Here is a 24,344-nt window from a genome sequence, read left to right as displayed (position 1 = left end):
TAGATGCTGGATATTTTTTATCTCGAGCCAGACATTGCAGACACCATCTATGTATGTTGATCTAGAACCCCCAGTTCTTGCAAGCCATGGCTCCTGAGCCCTGGGTTAGCCTAGTCTAGTATTCGCATTGCCCTTAACGGCTAGATGGTAAGCTGACGATACCTCAAAAGCTTGCGAAGAATGGTTTATATCCCCAACAGAAGATGTTGGCATAGAATAATAACCGTAAGTGCACCTCAAACTTGATAAGAAACGCATGGTTTAAATCTTGGCGTAAGCCCCATATCCCAAGCACAGCCTTCTTCAGCTCTTTGCAAATTGTTATACTCTTACTATTCACTAAAGAGTCTCAGCGCTCTCTAGGTGTAGCGCCTAGCACAAGCTCCATATACAAGATCAAATAGTCGTCCTAGGGCACACCCAGTGCCTTGAGTGACTACCTAAGCTCTAGGCGAAGACCTATTCAAAAAACGAAAGCGTTATGGTTTGCAAGTTGCACGAGAAGAATTACGATTGAAGGATAACAGAGGGGATCCCAGCGCTGGGAATTAGGCAAAGTAGGTTGGTAAGTTGACATGCCGAAGATTGTCGAGATGTAAAAAGTGAGAGCAGCAGAAATAACGCCACCCTAAACGGTAAATGTGGCTGGCGCCACACGAGCACCACCACACTTTTATTGATAAATACTGCACCCAGTATAGAAGTTAGAAGAACTACGCTCAACTCGCCTATTCAAATCTCATGGAAGTCCTATAAAAATGCCCAGTTCCCGACTTGTCGTAGTCCGATCTTGCCTTCTATGCGTCCTAACCCGGTCTACATCACATGGAGCAAAGGCCTCGTATAGACTATTCTTATGCATGGCAGATTACCTGGCATGTGTCAGCAAATACCCAGCTCAGCCCGTTGTTAGCTGACGCAACACAAAAAGGCGCTAGCAAAGCAAGAAAGCCAACTAAAAGATCAGTCCATTGTTCAGCTTCTTTCTTTACTAGTATAGAGGGCAATGGGCACAGGATGATATTAGAAGGACAGCTCTGCGTACCACGCCCACTTTTTAAAGATACAGCTGACGTTGCGGTTTCAGCAGAGTATTAGGGTTTGATGAAGAGAAAGTCGGCCGACTGCGCCCGGGACACAACACACTCTTCGATCGAGAGCATCGGTTTGTGTTGGTTGTGGGCTAGCTGCCAACTATCAACTAGGAACCGGTTTCAGCGGCTGTGGATGGGGAAACAGAGGGCGTTGAAAGCAGAGGCAGCGCTGCTACTTTTAGGCTGAAGAGTCCATAGAAGCTAAACCATGGCGGCAAGAGATGGAGTACGTACCTAAATACGTTTTATGCTTTCTCTTCCCTCCTCGTGTCTCTATCTGTTTGGTATTTCTGGTTTATCCCCCAGGCCAAATTCCACTCCTCGTCGTATTACCCTTCCTCAGCTACCAACACAGCCCCCAATCTCACCCTTCCTACCAGAAATTACCGACCCAACCAAGGTTTTTTCCCTTACTCGCCCAGCCCTTGGCCATGGTCGACACGGCCATCCTAACCACAGGAACTCTTGGTATGCTGCTAGACACAGTCCTTGATATACCAAGACTAGGCTCCCATTTTTTGTTTTACAAACATACACTTTCTTCACAGTTATAGTTCATACAGTACTAGGGTTATTCAACAACCAATAAGGGTTGATATGCAAAATGCCATAAACTCCAACTCAAGGTTCTCTCCCATCTATCAGCAAAAGCAAGTCTAATGTCCATCGACGTAGCATGGAAGAAGGAAAAATAAAAGGGATATTTCCCTCCACCGCTAAGTCTCTCTAGAAAAGCCATTTCCCTTTCCACAATGTGCCGGTGCGTAAGAAGAAAAGAAGGAGGAAGAAAAAAAAAGGAAAAATGCATCATCACCCATCGATTGAACTCGAAAAAAAGAACAAAACACCTAACTGTGTAAATCGCGATACACCAAAATTCTAATAATAGGAACAAGGCGCGAAATAGGCGGGAGGGAGGGGGGGAGACGATGATTAAGCATTGAAGAAAGAGAGGCTGATTGTCATCTCTACTTCTCATCAGTCAAGGTAGCGAAAGGAATAAACACGCTGAGCAAAGAAGGCAAAGGAAGTCATGGTGAGATGTTAAGGCCAGGCAAAGTCATAACAGGTAGAACCAGTGATATAGAAACAAGCTAAGAAAGTATGGAGCAGAGAAGGAAGAAGAATGGTAAGCGAGAAGGTGAGAATGAAAGACCAAACATCGTGTTGTCGTGGATTGTCTTTAGTACTGAGACACCGCAGTCTCCCGCGTTCTACTTGGACTGCGATGATCTCTGCGTGCTGAGCGTTGCTGGATGAAGGATTGGCTAGTAACAAGCTCAAATCCACACACGTCCGTCAGGTAAGAAAGTCTGCATGCAAGTAAATGGTTAGACTTTTTTTTATCGCCACTACTAAAGATCTCAAGAGGCTGAGGGGGGGGGACAGGGAAGCTACTCACTTTTCCTCTTCCTCCATGGAGACTCGTATGTCATCTAGAACAGCCGCGCACCTGGCACTTGTCGCAGCCTTGCGGGTGTGGTCAATCTCTTTCACATAAAATTTGAATCGACCGGACACAGGCCTGTGGTCTGATGCGCGGACCTCGTGACGACGATACTCTAGCTGCTGGATACGACCATGGCCACGGTGTAGCAGCCGGTCACACCACGCAGGCGACCGTTTTTTCTCACTGGTGTCGTAGTTGTCGGTGCCAACATCGTACTTGTATGTCGGGGCAAACTCAATCGGCATCTCATGGAATGCACGCAGCTTGAACGACGGATTCCGCCTCTTGGCAACAAGTAGTTGGTCGCGCTCCAGCAGTTTGCCCAAGTTGTCATTCTTGACGGCCATGACCACTGTGTCGCGTGACATAGCATCGATACGGTAGTTCAAGTCTCCATTCCATAAACAAAGCTCATGGTCCATGATCATAGTACCATCGCCACCGCCGACAAAGTGGTCGGGTCGGATGGTTGCGTTGCGCTCAATAGGCAGGATTTGGCCTTCCAATATCGCTGCTACATCGTTGTGGCGGCTATTGGCCTGGGTTTGCCCGGCCGCCAAATGACAGTTGACAAAGCAGAGAGACGAGTCGTCAATCATGAACCGGATCACAATAGCACCCTTGTTTCCATGATAGCCACCCATTCCACGCTTTACGTCGGTCGCATACAAATCATGAATGCGGTCTCGCAGCGAGGCCTTGACAAAAATGCACGTGAAAAGGCCAACCAGCGTTGCTGTGTGGAGGACGTAGTATGGCTGGTTTGAGGGCATGTAATCATCTAGGGACCTCTGAAGAAAGTCTCTCCAATCACGGTATGCATGACTCATGTCTTTCTTATCGTCCTTTTTCTTGGAAGACTTGAATAGGCGCTTGGCAGTAGCTGTTTTGTCCTCAAGGTCAACTAGCTCTTGAAAGCCAAATACCAAAATATCAGGGCAACCGCTGTCCTTGATGAGATTGGTAAAGAACGCGGAGTCCGTCGAGTGCTGGATTTGACTGGGTGTAGAGGCTCCGGCATTCCAGGTCAGGACGTGAACATCTAGCTCGTCAAAGTCGCAGTATTCGGTGTCAACAGACCTCATGTAGTCTTCCGTTGCATCTTCCTTGAGCAGGCCATCCCATGCCCGCAGTTTGTTGTCAGCCCCAAGAGATACCACCTGGAAACGGCCCATGCGATACACACTTGCTGCATCGGGAATCAGTTTGATGACGGGGTTATCATGTGCATGCCACTCCTTCTTCATCGTCCAAGGGGTCGTTGTAACATCGTAGACTGCAATTTTGCCGCTGTTGAAACCAGCCCAAAGCTTATCACTAACACCACCCAGGGTGTTGATTTTAAAGGCATTTAGGCTGACAACTGACAAAAGGGAATAATCTTTACGGGAATAGACACTGACTTTGCCATCACTGTGGCCAAGATAAACCTTGTCAGGATCCGAGCGGATTGTTGCACCAGACACGATTTCGCCAGCACCATCGTAGCACATTGGATTTGGTGTAAGTTGACATTGGGAACTGCCGTCGAGTGTGGGGGCAAAGACATAGACATCCTTTCCGCTGGCATACCACAGCTCGCCACCTATGATCAGCGAAAAGGTATGGCCCCGAGGCAATCGGTACGTGTGACTTGGGCTATTACTCAAGTTTGGCACAGAAGACTTGTCTGGGCCCCAGACCTGAAGAATTCCACTTTCGTCCAAGCTCCAGAGTTGGTTTTGAAATCGAAAGATTTTGATAACTTCATGACGGCCATGTGCGCCAGGTTTGCTGCACACGACGTCTTTTGTGTCCAGGTCGATTTCCTGGATTTCACCAAAGTTTGTGCCTACCCAGAGCTTCGTCCCTTCGTCGTCAGGATTGGCAGCGGGCTTGAATGCAAGAGCTGTGCCTCTGATGCCCTCGGCGTGCGGCAACATCAGCAATTCTGACCCATCGAACATGCTCCAGGCTCTGGTCATGGAGCCCCCACAGGCCACATATTCCCCGCAGACATCGAAAACACGGGCGTCGTATTTCGTCGTGATTTCAGGGATTCCAGGCTTGAGAAATGGTGGCTGGCGATTCACGTTGTAAATATCAGGATATGCGGCGATGATTGTGTTAGGCTCTGTTTGTACAGGGGCAGAAGTAGCCATGACGGCTAGAGGGGCAGAAGAGGTGCTGATGGTTCCGGAATTGCTATTAGTTGTGGCCACAGCTGGAGTGATTCGAGGCGGCGGAGGTAGGTGTGTTTGAGAGGTTGGCGTTCTTGCTTCAGCGCATGTGTGGTTCTCGACAACAGAGTGATGCGACTGGTGGCCTCTCACCGGCGGTCGTTGGAACTGTGACAGTGGGGGTGGATTTTGTATCCGTTGTGTTGCGTCCGAGTTACTTGGAGCGTGTGGCCTGGGGGGTCTTGGGGGCGGTGGCTTTGTTGACATGACTGTATGAGGTCTGCGGGGGGTAAGAGGCGGTGGCTCAATTATGCTCGGTGAGCGGGTTGAAGCGGAAGGGCCAGTGAGTTGTCGCGTAATCATAGGCTTGGGCGTGGCCATATCCTCCCTATCACGGCGTCTTCCGGCAGATGCAGGATGTAGAGGAGGGGGTGGTGGCTCGAAGCTGGAGCCTACGTGAAGGCTCCGAGATCTATTCAGAGTCATGTTTGCTGTAGGTTCCGGCCGTGGTCTTGACGGCATTGGGGGAGGGCCATCATCCTCACCGCCAGCAGCGCTCCCTGGCGGACTACTGAAGGGCGATGTCTTGGGTTTGGCGGGAGCGACCTCGGGGACCTTGTCCAGAGCAGAAAGCCGGCCATTAGAGTCGGAGAGCACCGGCTTAGGGCGCACTGCAGGTTTGTCGGCTCTGTTCACGGGGGGTGGCGGAGGTCGTCGAGTTTCACTTGATCTGCGTGGGGGCGGGGGTGAGGGTGGTTTGGAGCCAGTAGCACGCGGTGTCTTCCGCTGTTCTGGAAATGATTGGTTGGGAGACCGCAGAGGGGTAATTGGGGCGGACGAAGCGTCAGGGTTGAGCAGGTTGGAGGGGTCTGGCAGACCTGTAACACCGGATTTCTTAGGCGGTGACTGGGGCGGCTGGATGTTCACAACGGGTGGCCGTGGAGGGGCTCGAGGGCTAGACGAGCGCATGGGAAGCTCCTGTTGATTGTTGGTGCGTAAAGAAGAAACGGGGAGGGCTTCTCGTAGGCGTGTCGGGGGCGGAAGTAGGTCGTTTGGCTTTGAGTCTCTAGGCCGATCTGGCTTTGCTGTCGGAGACATTGACCGGGGTGGATGAGGTTGCGGAAGATCTTGGACAATGGGAGCCGGGCTAGCGACGGGCGGCGGAGCTGGGGCAGGCTCAAATTTGCCCATGTTTTCGAAGCGAGAGCGTAACGACGACACCGACTTCTAGAGAAAAAAAAAGAGAAGCGTTATTAGCACGAGCAATTTTAAGCTTTGCATGTGATGAAGTGGGAAGCAAAGCGACGAGGGAAAAAAAAAACAATAAGAGAGAGGCCTTACAATGGGTGTGCCGTCCAGCCCTTCATCGTCAACTGCAGCTGAGCTCATGATGACTTGCGTGGGGGAAGACGAATTATGTAGGTCAATGAGTAGAAACAGGCAAACAAAGAGAGGCTCAGGAAATGAGAAAAGCGAATGGACAGGCGGCAAGTGAGGTTATGTGAATGCAAGTTTAAGATAATGCTGCACTGCAGATAGAACGGGTAACAGTAAGGGTAGCGGCAATCCAAGAGCGTAGTATTAAAAAGCGTAGCGGTGGGTGGGATCAAGGCGTGCACATGCTGGTTGCTGTATGGGAATAAGCCCAGTATAGATGAAGAAACAAAGAATGGCAGTTGATAATGGCAGTCGTAGCAGTAGTAGTAATAGAAGTAGCTGGTGTTGGTGGCTGCAGTGGGCGAATACTTTTAGAGATTGTATAATTTCCCCCAACCAAAAGGCAAAGGGTTGCAGATGTTCATATGAATACAAAGAGGCGGCGACATGTGCATTCCAGAGGCGGAACTGTGGCTGAAAAAAAAACAAACGAGAGAAAGAAACAAAGAGAGAACGAGAGAGAATAACAAAACAGGTTGTAGCGGTGGGAGTGTAGATGGATGGTATCGTATGGTATCAGCTAAGTCAATATGGAGAGAGAAAGAGAGGGAAGAGGAAAATAAAAGAGTTGGAATTAGCAGCAAGGCACACAAGGCTGCGACAGGCGGGCAACAACCAAGCCCAGTTTAGAGAGTATATAGACAGAAGGTGTGGGAAGAGGCAGAGACGAAGGCAAAGGCAAAGGCAAAGGCAAAGACAGAGGCAGAGGCAGAAACAGAGGCAGAGGCAGAGAGGCAAAGACAGAGAAGACAGTGGCAGTGGCAGCGACAGAGTAGCAGCGCCAGCAGGGAAGGCAAGAGAAAAAAGACAGGGCAGGCCAGGTCAAGTCTGGGTTAGGGCAGTGCATGAACGCATCAACGAGCCAGAAAACTAGAGCGAGGAGAGCGAGGAGAACAAGCTTCAAGATCCAGAGGTTCCAAGCCAAATGAATAAAAATAGCCAAGGAAAAAAACTAAAGCTGGCCAAGCCAAGTGTCAACTTCCACAGCTGGTCCAGTTGGTCGCCGTCGCGTCGGTTTTGATTACTCTCAAGGCTAAGTTTCAAGTTCAAGCTATGGGGTTGATCTTGTCCACTACACCACACCAGTAGATAGCCAGGTTGTTTACTATTAGTTTGGCGGCACCTATATGGTACTTGTGTGCAGATAGCTTGGAACGCGGAGTCGAAGCATAGCTCCTATATTTTTGGAGGGGGGGGGGGGGGGATTGTCGAGGTGGAGGGAGGGGAGGGGGGAGGTTACAGGGCACTAGGACAGGCAGAACAAGGGCCGATTGTTGATCTTGTTCTTGTCCGCTACGACGAGAAACCAAGCAAGAGGATTGATTTTCTTTGGACTTGCCAATGCAATGCAAGGGTGCAAGAAACAGGAAATTGAAACAGCCATAAAGGATTGGGAAAGAGAATGCTGACGCCAGTAATGAGATGGTAGAATTAGAGAAGATCAGACAGAACACAGTGAGCGATGGATGTGGCAATGGGCGAGAACCGATGTCCCATTACCACGGCCTTTCCTCGTCTTCTCGCCTGCACCTCGTTCCTCCTCGAGTGTCTTTTGCGCGGTCGCTGATGCTGTGGCTTTTAGTGGCTTGGTTCTCATATACACTGTACTTGTGTGCGATAGTGGACGGAGCTGTGCGCTTGACACGACAGCAGGCCACAGAACAGAATGACGCCCGCACCCTGAACCAAGAATCGTAAAAGTCATATAAGACCCCTCCAACAGGACTTTGTTCCCTGGAAAGGGGGAGGGGTCAGTCTTGTCTAGCTTCTCTTCCAACGCTAATTATAAATCTGTTTGAACCTGGCACTAAGGGATGGAGAGTAGAGGGGCACGGCACTAGACAGCATTAGACAGAGGCATTGGCGGACAAAGGGAGAAGCAGAGAGATAGAGGGTTAATGACAGCAAAGCAACAACGAGTGAAGGCGGTGTGGGTGTGGGTAGAGAGCTTTCTATGTGCACCGCAAAAAATTGTGCTGCAAATTCTGCCATGGGCTCTCGTTTGCCAGTGGGGGAAAGCGAAACAAACGCGATGGAAACTCTCTTGAACAACGTCTGAGAATTCCCTAACTAGAGTGTACCCTGCGCTTGTGAGCCACGCCCCCTTCTCTACCCCTTGATCTCATAAACGCGGTGTAGCAACTAGGTTAGACTTGGAGCTAGCTGACGAGCCGCTGTACGTGTTGCCAGCTGCCAACTGCCAAGCGCAGGTCTGCCACCTGTCGGCTCGCCTGCTGCCTGCCTCCCTCCCAGACGCTCGATGGCAAGTTTCCAAAAATATGTTTACACCAGGGAAAGATGTCTCTGCTCTGGGGAAGAAGAGCATCGCCGTTATGTCAATGAGCGCCGTGTTTTTGTAGAGGCCCCTAAAGCAAAAGTCGCAGCAAGCCTTGTCCCCCAGGTACCCTTTACCTGTAAGCTTGCGCAAGTGGATACTTCTCTTTCTTGCACTGTACCATGTACTCTCCTTGCACTGGATTTATGTGTGCAAACACAGACACGATCAGGCCATTCTACAGAATCTATAGAGAATCTATCCCGGGTTTAAATCTTGTCGCCGTTCTCAGGTAAAAAAGTAAAAAAAAAAAAAGAAAAAAAAAATCAACATTTCCCGGCCCGTAGATTTCCATTGGACTAGTTATTTTCCTTCCATCCTTCACTCTTTTTTCCTTTTTTCTTTCCCTTTTTTCCTACATCCCAATACAAATACAGCAACGCCAACCATTATGAACACCGTAAGTATAGCATGAGTTGTATCAGATTTGGTTATTCCCCATCGCAGTGCGATTCTATCTGCTCTGCAGTGTAGCAAGCAGAAGCTGAGCCGGCATTGGAAATGCCACGTATCCGGGATGTGATATTGCTAACTCAAGCGCTCTGTATAGGTAAAATCGTTCTGGTATGTATGAGACTAATGCTAATGCTGCTCACTCACTTGACTCTGTCATGAGAATGATGTCTGTGATTTAGCTTGTATGTATGCACACCAGGTATGCTAACACAAACGTGTATTATGTCATGTCTGCAGGGCTGGATGGGGTGCTCTCTGTGCTGGTACGTTTCGCCTTCCCTTATACCGTCCCTCATGTTCGTCAGCATCGGCTTTTGGCTTTTTATCTCCCTTGTTATGAAGTTGGCATTAACCTAACACCTGCCCTTTAGCTGGCGGTACTGCGTACTATTTTGCCAAGCAGTCGATCAACGCTGATCGCGCGCTCAAGATGGAGGAGCTGCGTAAAAAGAAGCAGCAGATCGAGCAGTTGAGAATGGACGAAGATATGAAAGGCGTAAAGCCCGACAAGGGTCCATACGAAACGCCAAAGCCGTTCAAGAGCCCAAAAGGAGACAGGTTTTCATGACCTTGATGTTATCTCCGTACCAGCTTATTCGTCCTCTCGTGGCTACAGATAGCCCATCTATGCCAGAGAGAATACAAATGGTACAGCAAATGACAGACCACTAGTCTGACTGGGACTATAAGGTCGTTCCCAGAGCGTTGTAGCACGCACATTGTACAATATCATTTAGGGCAGCATGTTATACATAGCTGTCTAGTAAATTTAGCCATCTCAACTTTGAATCACTCTTTTATTTTCCTTTTCCTTTTTCTCTTTTCTATTTTCTTTTTCAAATCGGAACTGCAATTCCTGGCAATCAAGAAACAATTCAGTAGCAGATGGTCCTGGAGAAGATTCTCCCATCATGCAAAGTAGGATAATCTTAAGCCCTAGCCCATCACTCTTCGGATACTACTATCAAAGTTCTCGATTCACGATCATCAGTCATGTCAAAGTGGGTCTAAGGCATTCAAGCTAAAGTGGATCCTTCAGCCTTGTGGGAAAATAGCATCAGCCTCGGCACAACCACCAAGTAGACAACATCGTAGTCAAGATACAATTTTCACACGGACACAAAAAACCTACTCTACTTATAAGGGTAGCGACAACACGCATCAACAAGCTGTGGACCTCAATTCATTTCGAAAATGACATCACACCAGCTGGCTATCACCAAAGCCTCGCTTTCCAGCGCGCTTTTTCGCAAAGACCCAGTGGCTTGTGACCGCAACGACATCGATACCTTCCACAATCTTCTCCACGAAGCCGTGCAACGATGCTCGCCTCCCAATGTTCAGGTTTGAAAACACTCTCCTGCTCTCGCATACATACGCCATCATTCTACTCGAGCCCACACCCTATCACTCCATACCGGAAAAAATGGCTACAAACCTCGCTGTGTGCCAATGCACAAGCAATCTTGATTGCGTGTATGCCGGCCCTAGGCTTTCCCAGGTTTGATGACTATCTTTTCTCGCTTCTTGCGCCACCCGTACCTATAGTGGTTTGACTCCATAGACTAAGCTCTTTTCTATATTCATGTACATCTTGCTCTAGGCCTGCAAAAACTGGATTGCAGAGCACATTGTCCCATCAGCTACACGTATCGCCGCCCTAGGCCGGTTTTTTTGTGCCTACATCGATACTCTTGTCGACCCTACCGCTGAGGCTCCAAAAAAGCCCAAGGCTCGCCGGAAGCGTCTCCATGTCCTATACATCGTCAACGATATTTTGCATCATACCCTGGCCCAATCGCCGGACAACATATTCTTGCAGTCATTTGAATCTAGTCTGAAGCCTCTCTTCGCCAGTGCTGCAGCCGTTGAGAAGAGTACGAAGCATATTAGCAAGTTGAATGAATTGATTCGAATTTGGGAGGAGCGGCAGTATGTTGCTGCAAAGACTATCGATACCCTGCGTGATACTATGACTGGTGCTCTCGCTGATACGTCAGCCCACAACGCCGCTATGGACATTGCACCGGATCCTGTAAAGGGGCCTACTTTGACAAAAGAAGTGCCTTACATGCTTCCTAGTATTCATGGCGATCCCGCAGTCCCATGGTATGACCTACCTGCTTCGACCTGGCTACCCCACATGACGCCTAATTCTACCAAGCCAATGACTCCCTCTATGATCAAGCCCCTCCACATGAACGCCGGCCCTCCTGATAAGGCGCTGGTGGACGCTGTCAAGGGTCTTTTGTCGAATGTGGATCAAATATACGCAAAAGATTGTAGCCTAGACCTCCAGGAGCACACTGACATTAACGAACTAGGCGAAGTCGTGTCCCTGGACGAGATTACTGGCAGTGTGCTGCGAGGTGAGACCTATTACGGCTGGTCACGCGACTTTTGCATCAAGATGAAAGCGCTCCGCACATCTAAATCCAACAGGGGAAGGTCAAGTAATCGATCTGATTCTCGAGGTCGGAGCAGAAGCATCGCCCGTCGCTATAGCTATACACCTAGCCGTAGCCATAGTCGAGGCCGTAGTAGATCATACAGTCGCAGCAACTCCCCGCCTGCATTCAAGCGCCGTCGCATCTCTCGTCCTCGTTCGCGTTCGCTCAGTCGCAGCCGCAGCCGCAGCCGCAGCCACAGTCGCAGCCACAGTCGCAGCCACGGGCGGGATAGTTCGCAGCGACGAAGCCACAGCAGAGGCAGATACGACCAACGCAGTTACACAAATCGCCCAACATCTCGTTCACGTTCCAACTCGCACTTACAGCCGCATCATTCGCACCATAATCGACAAGACCGTAGCCAACACTACGATTCCGCTGTTCCCCAGCCCCAGCCCTTTGCTCAGCCCTCCAATCCAGAACCTTGCCCCCCTTCAATGCCTGTGCCCATCCCTATGCCCATAGACCTTCCTGCAGGCTTCCATGTCCCACCACAGTTCCCTATACATCCAATCCCACAATCCCCACAGGGCATGCCATGGCTACCGCCTCCGCCCCCGCCCCCACCTGGCCAAGGATGGACGCCACCGGCTTTGCGCGGCGGAGCTGGAGGTGATTTCCAGCGGGGTCATTCACAACATCAACGAGCATACCACTCATCTTCGCACCAACCATACCAGAGCCAAAATCAGTATCAAAATCAGCATCACGGTAGCCGTGGGGCGTGGAAAGGGTATCGGGGGGAGCATGGCAGAGGGGGGTATGGACGAGGTCGAGGCAGGCAAAGTTCGAGATGAATGGCGAATTCGGGGGCTATCTTTTAGTTGATAATCTTGATATACGAGAATCTTGTTAAGAAAGGCTTATCCATGATTCAATAATATCCATAATATTACGAATACGTGAAGAAAGAGAAACGGTTTATTACAACGTTCCTAGCATTAGACATGTGCCCCACGGAACAACTACAAAGATCTCCAACTAAAAACAACAAGGACAAGTGCAAGTTTCCGATACGAATAGGCATCAAAGGGACAGATAACAAGATTGAAAGGGAAGAAATAAAGGAGAAAAAAAAAGGGGAAAAAAAAAGAATAAACAGGAGAAAGAATGAAGAAGAAGAAGAAGAAGAAAAAAAAGAGAAGCTAGCTGTCCAAACACATCCAAAGAAGTCATCTTCTCCCAACAAAGAGAACAAGAGAAAAAGGGAAAAAAATAAATGGAAAAGAAGATAAAAAGAAAAAAGAAAAAAGAAAAGGAGGAAACATGACAAATAATTTGGCAGAAAAAAAAAAGCAAGGAAAAAAAAAATCAAATCCCGAGTTCTAGCACATGAAAAAGAAAGGAAAAAAAAAACATATCGCCGGTTTCTCTCTCCTAGTCTTCACGAAAACCCTTCCAAGACAACCAGACAAGAAAGAGGAGGGAGGGTAAAGGGAGAGGGGGAACCTTGACATGAGATAGGCCTGACGTAGCCTAGACTGACAGCACGCTCACCATGGTTCATCTTTCATGTGTATCTCACATGCCTCCTTCCACCACTATCTCTTAAAAACAGAAATATTAACCAGACTCGTTCGACTGTCTTTTTTTTTTCTTTTTTTTTCCTCGCAAATTGCTGGGGTGACCGTTCATTGAGTAAGTAGAGTAAGTAGTAGGATTTAGGAACAAACTGGGCGGGACACCAGCTACATTTTTAAAAGGAAATAGAGGATAAGGAGAATAAGAGACAGGAGGAGAAGAGTAAGTGAGGATGAGATTGGTGTGGGCAAGTTAAGTTCCCTAAAGAGGCGAGCAAAGATGGAAAGAAAAAGGAGAAAAAAAACGAAACAAAGATAAAAGGTATATCACCGCTAACTAAGAGCAGAGCCCTCACCATTCGCTCCATCATCGACAGATGAATGTTCTCTTCTGTCGCCCGAGTCCTGGAGGTTAAGCGAGTCAAGACGCTTCTGGTTTTCCTCCGTGGGGTCACTCTCATCCAACACATCCATTGGTGCAACGAGACGGCCATTGTTAGGGCCCTTAATCTCAAGCAGGCGCTGGTTTGCGAGTTCAGTGACCGAAGCCCACCGCTGTTCACGTAGGGCCTGGCGCATAGGTGCACTTGTCTGTTGCTCGGCATATTGGCGTGAGCATTCGTCAAACAGCACCGAGTTGATATCCATGAACAACTTCATAGCGTTGTACACCATACCATGAATTGTTCTGTTGGAGGTCCTGTTAGTTTACAAACGTGCTTAGTGGAATGGACGACAGTGTGACTTACCGGTTCCAGTGACCTTTAGAGTTTTCGTAGAGAGGCGCAAACATGATGGGCAAGATAATTTCAACGTTATCACCAACCAGGTTGCAAAAGTACTCATTGTTCCAGAAATATAATGCCCTTTCAGCAACCTGGAAGTGCGGGCTTGCAACCGACTTGGCCAGCTGATGAAACAAAGGCTCTTGTACCTTGGCAAACTCGGCAGGGTCCATAACTTCAAAAATGTCTTCAACTTCATTTAGGAACATGACCTCCTTAGTACTATTGACCTTGGGCCAGTAACGCAAAAGACCGACTACAACCTGGAGGTAGAAAAAAAAAGGAAAAGAAAAACAGCAGGTTAGAAAAAAAATTAACAACGGACAAATAGAGCGCAGCCGTATGGAGGAAGACAAGGGAAGTAACAGGGAAAACATACCTCTTCGGTCAATGATGCGTCCTTCTCGAGAAATTGAACAATACAGTAGGCCAGCTGCGGATGATACATGCTCAGGCTCTTTACTTTGTGTAGTGGAAGCAGGACCCGAGTCAAGAAAATCTTATGCTCCTCTTTCAGGGGTAAGGCAAAGCCGTTGATGATGGAACCGAGGATTTCCAACAGCTCGGCAATTCCATTGAAACGCTCAGTCTCATAAGTGAACTGGAAGAAGACATGATTGATGGACTTCCGGATAAACGAACGGAGGTTGAGGAATTTTCCGTAGATACGATGCAGCGTAGTCTTGAGGAAATCACGCTCACGGGGATCCTCTGAGTCGAAGAGATCAAGCAATTGCAGGACAAAGCTATGATCGATGTAAGCCTTGGCGACGTTGGTGTTAAAGTCCTGAGATTCAATAAAGCGCAGGAAGAACTCGTAGACAACCTGGATGTGGGGCCAGGCGACCTCGAGAACAGGCTCGTCCTCTTCGGGATCAAAAGCCTCGCCTTGAGGGTTGACTGGAGGCGGGATTGGGCGGAATAGGTTCTTGGCAAACATTTCAACGACCTTTGGATACATAGGTTCGGTGATGACTTGTCGATTGTTCGCAACATAATCGAGCAGCTCGTGTAGAGCTAATCTTTTGATTTCCTTGGACTTCATGTCTCCCGTGGCATCGTTGAAGTCAAAAATGACATTGCATTGGTCTATCTTTTGCATAAAGAGATCCTGGCGGCGGTTGGGCGGTACTTCGTGAAAGCCGGGTAGCTTTTCGAGCTCTCGGTGGGCCGATATTTCGAAGCGGGACGAATGTTGTCTCTTAGGGGTACGGAGGCCTTCTGGAACAACGTCTTTGGGGGTTTGATGCAGACGGTCAAACATGAGCGATTTTGAGCCTGCCTTTGGCGGAGCGAGGTCGCCGGGCATGGTGTCGACAGCACCGGGAGGAGGAATATGCTGACACGGGGAGAAAAGGTTAGTTGAGGGGGAAAAGGCAATGGTACGGAGATGGAGATAGTTATAAAAGTGGCAGACAACAGCAGACCAGATAAAAGGAAATGAAGCCGAGGGCAGAAGCGAGGAAGAGAGCGGATGATATGATACGCACCATAGGGGAAGGGCTGACTACAACAGTCGGGGGAGCAGTCATATGTCTGGGTGTTGTGGTTGCGCCATTGGCAGGCTGAACACCTGAGTAGGCGGACTGGACGGCGCCATTCTGGGCAGGCGAGCTGGAGGCACCGTGGTCACCGTTGAGACCAGAAGCAGTGTTTGCTACAGCCTGCTTGCTACGCGTGTCGGCCAAATTTGTTGTGGAAGAAGAGGGAGTAACGTTGGGCGATTGACTGACGTCGCGGGTGGAAGACGAGGGGCTAACAGCGCCATCTTTGGCGTCTTTATTCTTCTTGGAGGACTTGCTCGGATCCTTCCCACGGGAAAGCTATTGAGGTGCGGGGGGGGGGCAGAGGGAAAACACATGTCAGCAAACAGTGGATAGTAGTGAGCCTTGAAGACAGGAGGGGGCATGAGACAAGGAAGGAGGGGAGGAGATCAAGATGGCGATATTACTTACTACTCTCTGGCTGAAGCGCTTCATCATGAGCTAAACTGGGAAAGCCCGTCCGGCAATATAAGGCCGACGGAAGCAAAGGATAAGGAAAAAAGGAAAAAGGGCCAAAAAGGAGAAGAAGAAATGAAGAGAATAGAGACGAGTAAACTACAACTTGTTGAGCTGTGGTTCTTGTTGTATGTTTGTGGGGGGGGGGGGGAGAAGGAAGGTCGAGAAGTGCTGTTGTGTGTTGTGGTGGTTGACAGCAAAAAAAAAAACAAGTCAACAGGTTAGAATTGGAATTGGATGCGACTTGGTTTCGACAAGGTACAATAGACAGCGGGACTAGGACGAGACGAGGCTGAAGGTGTCAGTGAGGCAGGGCGGGTTGGCTGGCTGGCTGGCCTTGTTGGATTTAAGAGGAAGGGGAGAGGGGGACAACAGCGTAAGTGAGGGAGCGAGAGAGAGAGAGAGCGAGAGCCAGAACGAGAGAAGAGGAAAAGCTTCAAAAACGGTAAGCCACTGGAAACACCTTGGCAAGCTCAATTATGTTAAGGAACGGGCGTGCAGTAATTAACCGATCAAGAGAAGAACAAGACACACAGCAAAAGAGGCTGTCAAGGTAAGTCGTTGTGAAATGGCCGAGGATGGAAATGAATACAAGAGAATAATTTAGCGACTCGAAGGAATGACGGGCACGGAGCAGCAAATGAGGACTAGGAAAAGAAGTAGGAAAGAAACAAAGAAAGCGAAGCAAGGACATAAACAAAAAAAAAAAAAAAAAAAAAAAAAAGCACAGCTTGCAGTGAGGCGAAACAAAAATAGCCAAGCAACCAAAAACAAGGCAGAGGAGGAGAGGCGCTCTACTGATTGGAAGTAGACGAAACCAACCAATAGGAGGGTAGCAATGGCGGAGGAAAGAGAGGGGTGGACAAAAGCGGCAGGACAGACTAGAAGGCAACCGTCATACTAGGGTTTAGGGTCGGGGATTGCGACGCAGAAAAAGGCAGGGAGAGACAGCAGCACACTGACAGGTAGCTGGTAAAATATGGCGCCAAAAAATATATAATAGTAATTGGCGGAAGCTTTTGTACTTTCGTCCTATATAACTCACTGTTTTGGTCCGAAAGCATTACCCTGGGTGGGCGAAACAAACAAAACAAAGAGCTCCACACAGCTCCAGCACTAAAGCTCTAAATTGGAGAACTTGGTTTGTGCGCTTTGACGGCTGGCTGGTGAAGTGCCGGTTGCCAACAGTAAGTAGAGACTCAGGGGCTGCAGTGAGCCCAACACAGCACAATGGGAATAGTAGGTGACGGTGAAGAGGCGTACGGACTACTAGAAGGCAGTTGAAGCCCGTAGTTAATACTATAAGCTTACAATCTCAGGTAGAATCAGAGGCCAAACAGTCTCGATAGATGTGACAGCTGTCGACATCTGTCACGGCATCTAGCAAACGCTTACGACAGCTGGCAATAATTCAAAGCAAAGCAAGTCCGTTTGCTCTACAAAAGTCTGCTCTCTCAACCGTCTAGCTAGATATTGACATGTCGGGCCTGATTTAGCTGCTTCTTTCATGTTGAGATGTCTTCGCCTGTGCCGCCACACTCCCCCCATGAGGATGCGCCGTCTGTTATGGATGAGCGCGAGTCTAAAGGCTTGTCCTTACCACTCTTTGGGAATGAATATCACTCGGCTCCCGATAGAGGGGCTCCAAGCTACACTATCCAGCCGCGGAGGCTTGGGGCGGTCGAGGTGCCTATGGTTGTGCTCAATATTGAACGAGCGCGGGGTGCCTTTGGCCGCACACCTTCGTTCCCAGATGTAAGGCCTATGTGCCATTAAGATGAAGCATCTAGGTTATGTGTGTGAGACGGGGACTAACAAAAGGACTACTAGATCTTGGAACCCAACAGAAACTCTCTCCAGCTTTACTTGAATCCCGATAGCCCATATATGCCGCCTATCCTATCACACAACGCCTCCACCCACAATGTTCTATTAAAAGTGACAGTTCCAAAGCGGACAGGTCGCAAACGAAGGCGAGGGACTGATGGGCCTTTTGAGGATGCTGGGCAGGCTGTAGTAGAAGACACCCTACCTGAGGCCACAGGGAACAACCGCTCGTATGGTCGCCTAGATCACCCGAAAACTCTGAGAAGACGACTTCAAGATAACGCTGACAGTTATCATGTTGAGGCCGTGGGCATGATAAGACACACACATAGATATAGGGGTACGTATAGCGTGTAAAAAAAAAAAGCACTAGTAATGAATAGGAGACTGACGACTTGTAGGTCTGGCGGATTTTAGTTGGGAAGCCTCGCACTCCGACTTTACAAAGCGATTTTCCCAGGATATCTTAACAGGCGATGGTATGTCATGTTCATCTTTTGAGTCTCCCGGTTTATGTTTCTCACTAACCCCTCATGATAGTTAACAAAATCAAGAACTTCAAGTTCACACCCGGCCTTGACCGCTCAACCAATGCTGACATCATTCCGCCTCCTACATTTACCCATATGACGCTGCCGTTCAACTACAACTATGAGCAGAACCCCTACGTCCGAGCTGTTCGAGACGAGGGCGGTGAGGAACGGGTCATGAATATTACAGCAGCTGTTATGGTTGGCCATTTCGTCAAGCCTACAGTGGAAAACGTGCCCACGGCCCCCCGTATGCCACCTGATCTGACGGACCCCGTCATGGCCGACCTGATGCAGGATTTGGATGTTGCCTTTGCCGAACGGCCCATATGGACGCGCCGTTCACTGCTCAACCGACTCGGCAAAAAGATTAAGACATGGAACGTGTTGAAAAAGTATATCTCCTACACTGCCTACCAATTCAAAGGCGGGCCTTTCAAGGATGCCGTCATTGCGTACGGCGTCGATCCTCGCAAAGACCCCAAATACCGCATCTACCAAACCATGTTCTTCAAGCTGCCCTTTGTGCACAGCGGGACTGACAAGAAAACATGGCATGCCATCCGCAAGGGCCATCAGCTCGTTTATGTCGAAGACAGCTCCACCAGCCACATATTTGATGGCCAGACTTTCTACTCCAACGGAAAATTATGGCAGGTCTGCGACATCACGGACCCAATGTTGGCACATATGTTTTCCGATGCAGCCGTGCGGCCCACGTGTGATATTACAGGCAGCGGCTGGTTTCATCAGGGGTTATGGGCTAAGGCTAAGGCTGTCATGAAGTGCAAACTGCTTGCTATCCGCTTCAACCGTCAGCTTGACGCCGGTGCCTTTGAGATGATCCATGCTACACGTGACGAAACGCCTCCGCCTGGTAGCTACATTAGCATAAAACTCCCATCACTGAACCTAACAGAGGACGAGCTCAAGATCATGCGTGGCAGTCGTTACAAGAACAACACGCGCGCTGTACGCAATAAACAGAACATCACTGTCAAGAACAAGGCTGAGAAGGCCATCACCATGCCGGGCGAGGATGACGAGGAAGACGACGAGGATGAAGGAGAAGACGAGGAAGAGGACGATGATGATGACGGCATGAAGGCTGATAATGACTCGGTGTATGCGTCCGGCAGTTACAGAAAGATGTCTGCCCAGGTGCACTACAGCGCTGGATCCGGCGGGCAGGCGATGGATGTTGATACGGACATGGAAATGCACCAATCGGGCGCCTATCACTCGCCCCAGTCATATCCCTACCCCTATCCCCCCACAAACTATGCTGCGGATTATAGCCGTATGGGAAACAGGACTGGCATGCATGATGAGGACGAGCTCTATGACATCAACGACGAGGAAGAATACAACGACGAAGACGACGACGAAGACGATGAGCAGGACGATGAGCAGGACGATGATAGGGGCGAGGGTGGTAGTGTGGATGGGGAGAGAGAAAACGCCCGAAGCAACTACAAAGACTTTGCTATGCAGATTGACCCTCGGCTACTCCACCCTAGGTCGCCTGACACGGAGGACTAACCAATACAACGACAACACGTCCATGCACTCTGTGGGTGGGAAGATTATCAGTGAGAACTAATTAAATATATATATATTCTACTCAAAAATAGGGGGTATGGTAATGGGAACTTGGGAAACGAAAAGCAAGCAGTGAACAAGACTCAAGAGACAAAGAGAAAAAACGCCAGCCAAACCCTAACAAGACGGGCGTTTAGATGCACATGTAAATCAAACCGAGCCTCAGTAATTCAACGCGAAGCAAGACAAACACCGACAAAGAGCAAGACTAATAGCAGTGAACTAAGAAGGAAATAACGAGACAGAATAAAAAAGAAAGAAGAGAATGGATAAACGAGTCACGTGCGCGATTAATAGGAGACACACACGTACGTACATGAACCCAGTATGCAAGGAAAACAAAGCAGTCATATCATCCAGAAATGACACAGAAGAAATGGAAGTGAAAGGTTAGGGGAGGGAATAGAATAAAATAAATCTTTCTTCCAAATAAATAGTATAGCCAGCATGATGTCAAATCTGGGCTGAAAGGTAACCAAAAGAAAGGAGAAGAAAAAGAAGAAATTCCCGAGTATGTGAAGAAAGTAAAAAGCCGAAGAATGACGATGCAAAAATAGATGTTGAATGATGATGGATATCTGCTTCGTCAACGTGTGTAAAGATCTTTTGGTGCCCCAACGCCAGTGATTTGTGTATAGAAAAGAAAAAAATGAGATGCGGAAAAGCAAGAAGTAGAAAGAAATTAAAGGAAAAAACAAAAGGCAAAAGTCTATAAGTGGTCGTGTCGTAGAAAGAAGGGAACTTTAGGGAAAAGAGATGATAAAAAAAAAAAAAAAGAATGTTTTGCGCCAGGTCGTCATGAAGAAACGAGAGATGTATATGAAAACAAAGATCGACAAGCAGAAAGAGGCAGCTCTAATGCGCGTTTTATTCTTTCTCAGTCGTCGACCGAGGACTAGTTGCTGTGCTGTTGTTGCCGCTGCGTCCAAAGACCTTGCGCAAGCCCGACCGATTTTCTATCTGCGGAGATTCAGAAATGACAGTGATGGGCCGTATGTAGTTGAGACGTATGTGGCAGATAATGTTGGAGAAAAGAAACTGAGCGCCCTTGCGGTCCCACAGAGGCAAAAGACGGTAGCCGTTGTTGAGGTTGATCATTTTGGCCATGTACACCGCGATAGGAGCGGTTTCTTTCGTCGGATAGCTGTTAGTATCAGGCGAGAGCTTGACGCTGAAACGGATGAAGACAAGCTCTTCGTGGCGCGTTGTGAGCTCAATCTGGAAGGCGGTTTGGAAGCGAGGGTCGTAGCCATTGTCGCTAATAATGCGGGTGCGGTGCTTCTGGGTGGCAACCATGTCTTCCTTGACCAGATAGTCGGCATTGGTCTTATACCTGGGATCGCTAGCATGAAATACTTCGATTTCCACATAGGGGTTCATGACACGAACACCAGGGGGGCAGATGAGCTGCTGGACTGAAATCACATTTAACGTCATGCTGATTTCCTTGCGCTCATGATGGTTAGGCGGCTGAGTATGCGAGGGGATCTCCTGTTGGAGCAGAGAGGGGGGCTTCAGAACATAGCCAGTCCCATCGTTGCCCCCGGAGAACATGGCACGGTTGAGCTGCATACCGAGATCAAAGGTTTGCCAGTTAAGGGCAGCCATCTGTACACCGCGGCGCCAATAGACTATGGGGTCAAAATTGTTGGACGTGACTCGGAACTGGCTCGGATAGACACGCATGAGATAATTGCGATTGTGCGTCTCCATAGCGCGCTTGAGATCCTTCGTGCGGCTACACTTCTCGAAGCTGTCTTCCTTGAATGAGAAGATGTGGTTGAAAGCCTTGGCTTCGGGGGACTCGAAGCCACGGAACTTCACACCAGTGCAGTAGACTCCCAGATCGCCTAAAACCTTGACAGTTTTGTTTTCAGTGCTGGTTTCCGAAGAGCTGTCTGACTCATGGGATAAGTTGTAGTACGATCCAATGTCTAGACCGCGGCCGGACATAGGCATTGTCTTGGCCCGACCAACGGGCTGAAGAACAGGGCTGGGCGGCATCGAGTGTGACGGGGTCATGGTGATTTCGCCAAGAGGGTGGGAGGGGGAGCTGGAGGTCAGACTGTTGCCGCGCCGGCGCGTCTTGATATCAATTCCCTGGCGATGATCGTCTTTGACAACAGGCTTTTTAACCTTGATGATAATGCGGCCCATGAGCTCCTCGGGGGAGGGAAGTGTGTGGGACATGGGATCAAGGGGCTCAGTAACAAGAAGGGGGCCAAAAATATCTTTCATTATTTGGACCATGCGAGCTTGCTGAGTAGGATTTGTGTGTACCTCAAGCGAGATCCAGAGCGGGTACGGGGAAGCGTAAAACGCCCACTTGTTGATACTAGTGATGCAGCTCTCAAAGGAGACAGCAGAAGTCAATGTGCGGCCATGAAGCACCTGGGGGGTTCCGTTAGGGCCATCCCAGCAGTCAATCTCCACGCAGCGGCAGCCTCCAATCAGGGCGGAGATGTACCCTTCAACGCTAGAGGAGCCTGCAATTTGACGACCGAGCAGATAGGTATTGTGCGAGCTAGAGATGAAGTAGCGATTCATAGGCTGGTCCATTGTAGCAGGTTCGGGCTTTTTCAGGGTAACGTTGTGTTTTGAGCGCAGGAAGTTGTACATGCTGATTTCCGTGAAGCGCAAGCTGTTTTGGCGAGTGGTGGCATATGTCTTGAAAACGCCGTTCCAGTATTTCTCGAATGGGCCATCAACCCTCTCGCGCTGGCAGTTGCGGATAAAATCAAAAAACTCTGGTCTGGTCATTCCAAGCTTTTGTTTTTCCGGGTCTGTGATCACCTCGCGGTAGATGTAGCTGACGGGGTTTTGCGCGCGGATCAGGTCCAAGAGTTCCCGGAATTGATGGTAGGTTATGTTAGCCGCCTTTTCAGTGTCGCAAAGCTCAAAGTAGACAAATAGCTGGCGGCGAGGTACATGGATGTGCAGCACGCGGCAGAGCTTCTCGATGTTGTCGAAGGGCAGGGCAAAAACCTCGAGCTCGTTTGTGTCGGTAACCCCAAGGGAGGCAGCCTCCTTTATCCAGATATCAGCAACAGCACGCTCGTTGAACGACATCAATAAAACCATCTCCTGCTCGCGGTGGCGCATGATTGAGGCAAGTGTTAGGGCCCATTCATTCAGTGTCTTTGCACTTTGGAAGACCATGTGGATGATCTTGGTTCTGGACTTTTCCATTGAGCAAATCAATGTCAGCCACACATCAGCATCTGCAGGCGTAGCACCAAGCTCGGTGCGATACTGGTCCGTGTCGGAGCCATAGCGGACTTGGTCAATGTTGTCAATGGGGATGACTCTACGCTTCTTACTCTCTCCTACATATATAATGGCGCCTGATTGGGGGTCGGCAGAAAAGGATACTTTTTTGCGTCTCTTTTTGGATACTTTGTGCGCAGAGACGCCTTCAACGAGATGCTGGGGATAAACAGAGGAGAACTTGGAAGGTTCGCCAGGGTTTTCGTAAATCGCCTCAGGATCAGATATAGAGTCCTCAGTGTCACTGGGGTAGCAACTATCTTTATCGGTGACGCTGCGGTTTAGGTGAGGCGAGCTAGCACGACCACTGGCGTTGCGAGCCAGGGCAGGGCCAAGACTCGTTTCTCTGCTAGATGCTGGAACGGACGAGTTGCGGCTACGAAAGGTTTTGGTACGATTTGAGAAGCGACGGATAAGCTTGTTTTGCTCAGGTTGATTCTTAGCAGAAACTGCGTGGCAATAGGTATTACAGGTCTGGTAAGAAGGGTAAGGCGGTGGGGCCTGAAAGCGGGCTGCAGAGGAGCTCGATGATGCAGCAGAAGAGGTAGTTGACGGCACGGGTGTTAGCGAAGCCATAGAAGGCGGCGACGGCGACGGCTTCGGACTAGACACCGGCGAGTGGCCATTTAGGCGCGGAGCTTCTGAAAGGGGCGCAATAGAAAGCACATCCTTCTCCTCAGAGCAGACAGTGGGCTTTAGCTCTGGCGAGATTGATGGGGAGCTGTCGCATGACGTATTTGTTGTGGTGAATGAAGACGTAAAGGTAGACTCGGCTTGGGTAGAAGGCCGCGAGCTTGAAGCGCTTGAAGGCACTTGGACCAGTCCGAAGTGCGGCAGTGAAGGGGGTATTGAATCTGAGAGCATTGTGAAGGTAAGGGAAGGCGGATGGATAGATTAGAAGTGATATTTTTGGTAGGCACAGCTCGCAGAGCTGAAGACTACAAAGGAGTGGATTTGCCAGAAGTAAAAGAAAAAAAAATGAGTGCGTTCAGGCTGTTATAAATGGCATGGCATCATGTGAGAGTTAAGGAAGGACAGTGAGGGAGGGGGGGTGGGAGGGGTGGACTGAGGTGTAGAGGACCGCAAATGATAGAGAGGAAAGGAAAGCAGAAGGCGCCGGGATTTGGATGGCCTGGTGTACAGAATATGCGAGGCGTAGTTGTAGCCGGATTTCCAGGTGAATTGTAAGATAATAACTGTGTATGCTTGACGAATGCCGGCTATGACGGAACGATGACGATCAAGTCGATGCAACACCTCGAGATTGGCGGTGAGATGGATGCATAGAGGTGTTGGGTTGATTCCTTTTTTCTCGCGATAGGGTGTGTATAAGAGGGAGAAAGAAGAAGATGGACAGCAGGAGAGAGAAAGAGGAGAATGAAGAAAGGGAGAGATAGTCGTCAAGACTTGATGCTACTGGTGGTACTGAAGT

General features: G+C 49.2%; 6 protein-coding genes across 6 annotated transcripts; 3 read left to right on the top strand and 3 right to left on the bottom strand.

Annotated features, from left to right (window-relative positions):
- Positions 1 to 2,492: 2,492 nt before the first annotated feature.
- Positions 2,493 to 5,894, bottom strand: HOO65_030855 (putative inositol polyphosphate 5-phosphatase; the record flags this gene model as incomplete). The annotated part of the gene is made up of 1 exon (XM_071000504.1): positions 2,493 to 5,894. One exon carries the CDS (start codon positions 5,892 to 5,894, stop codon positions 2,493 to 2,495), a length of 3,402 nt encoding a protein of 1,133 aa, XP_070860534.1.
- Positions 5,895 to 8,866: 2,972 nt separating this feature from the next.
- On the top strand, positions 8,867 to 9,499 carry HOO65_030854 (uncharacterized protein; the record flags this gene model as incomplete). Its single annotated transcript, XM_071002406.1, has 4 exons — positions 8,867 to 8,875; positions 9,026 to 9,039; positions 9,169 to 9,194; positions 9,303 to 9,499. 4 exons carry the CDS (start codon positions 8,867 to 8,869, stop codon positions 9,497 to 9,499), a joined length of 246 nt encoding a protein of 81 aa, XP_070860533.1.
- Positions 9,500 to 10,125: 626 nt separating this feature from the next.
- HOO65_030853 (Calcium homeostasis endoplasmic reticulum protein) lies at positions 10,126 to 11,846 on the top strand (the record flags this gene model as incomplete). Its single annotated transcript, XM_071002090.1, has 3 exons — positions 10,126 to 10,275; positions 10,535 to 11,300; positions 11,374 to 11,846. 3 exons carry the CDS (start codon positions 10,126 to 10,128, stop codon positions 11,844 to 11,846), a joined length of 1,389 nt encoding a protein of 462 aa, XP_070860532.1.
- Positions 11,847 to 13,234: 1,388 nt separating this feature from the next.
- HOO65_030852 (Protein phosphatase 2A regulatory B subunit) lies at positions 13,235 to 15,665 on the bottom strand (the record flags this gene model as incomplete). Its single annotated transcript, XM_071001932.1, has 5 exons — positions 13,235 to 13,601; positions 13,651 to 13,949; positions 14,066 to 15,025; positions 15,177 to 15,509; positions 15,642 to 15,665. 5 exons carry the CDS (start codon positions 15,663 to 15,665, stop codon positions 13,235 to 13,237), a joined length of 1,983 nt encoding a protein of 660 aa, XP_070860531.1.
- Positions 15,666 to 17,201: 1,536 nt separating this feature from the next.
- Positions 17,202 to 19,585, top strand: HOO65_030851 (Transcription factor tau subunit sfc1; the record flags this gene model as incomplete). Its single annotated transcript, XM_071001939.1, has 4 exons — positions 17,202 to 17,441; positions 17,517 to 17,853; positions 17,915 to 17,992; positions 18,054 to 19,585. 4 exons carry the CDS (start codon positions 17,202 to 17,204, stop codon positions 19,583 to 19,585), a joined length of 2,187 nt encoding a protein of 728 aa, XP_070860530.1.
- Positions 19,586 to 20,512: 927 nt separating this feature from the next.
- On the bottom strand, positions 20,513 to 23,776 carry HOO65_030850 (phosphatidylinositol-specific phospholipase c; the record flags this gene model as incomplete). Its single annotated transcript, XM_071000503.1, has 1 exon — positions 20,513 to 23,776. One exon carries the CDS (start codon positions 23,774 to 23,776, stop codon positions 20,513 to 20,515), a length of 3,264 nt encoding a protein of 1,087 aa, XP_070860529.1.
- Positions 23,777 to 24,344: the final 568 nt, after the last annotated feature.

Source organism: Ceratocystis lukuohia (assembly GCF_044167205.1).
Source record: "Ceratocystis lukuohia strain C4212 chromosome Unknown Supercontig3_pilon, whole genome shotgun sequence".
NCBI classification, from domain to species: Eukaryota; Fungi; Ascomycota; class Sordariomycetes; order Microascales; family Ceratocystidaceae; genus Ceratocystis; species Ceratocystis lukuohia.
The sequence above is the reverse complement of the archived record's forward strand: the minus strand, read 5'-3'. Positions and strand labels throughout refer to the sequence as shown.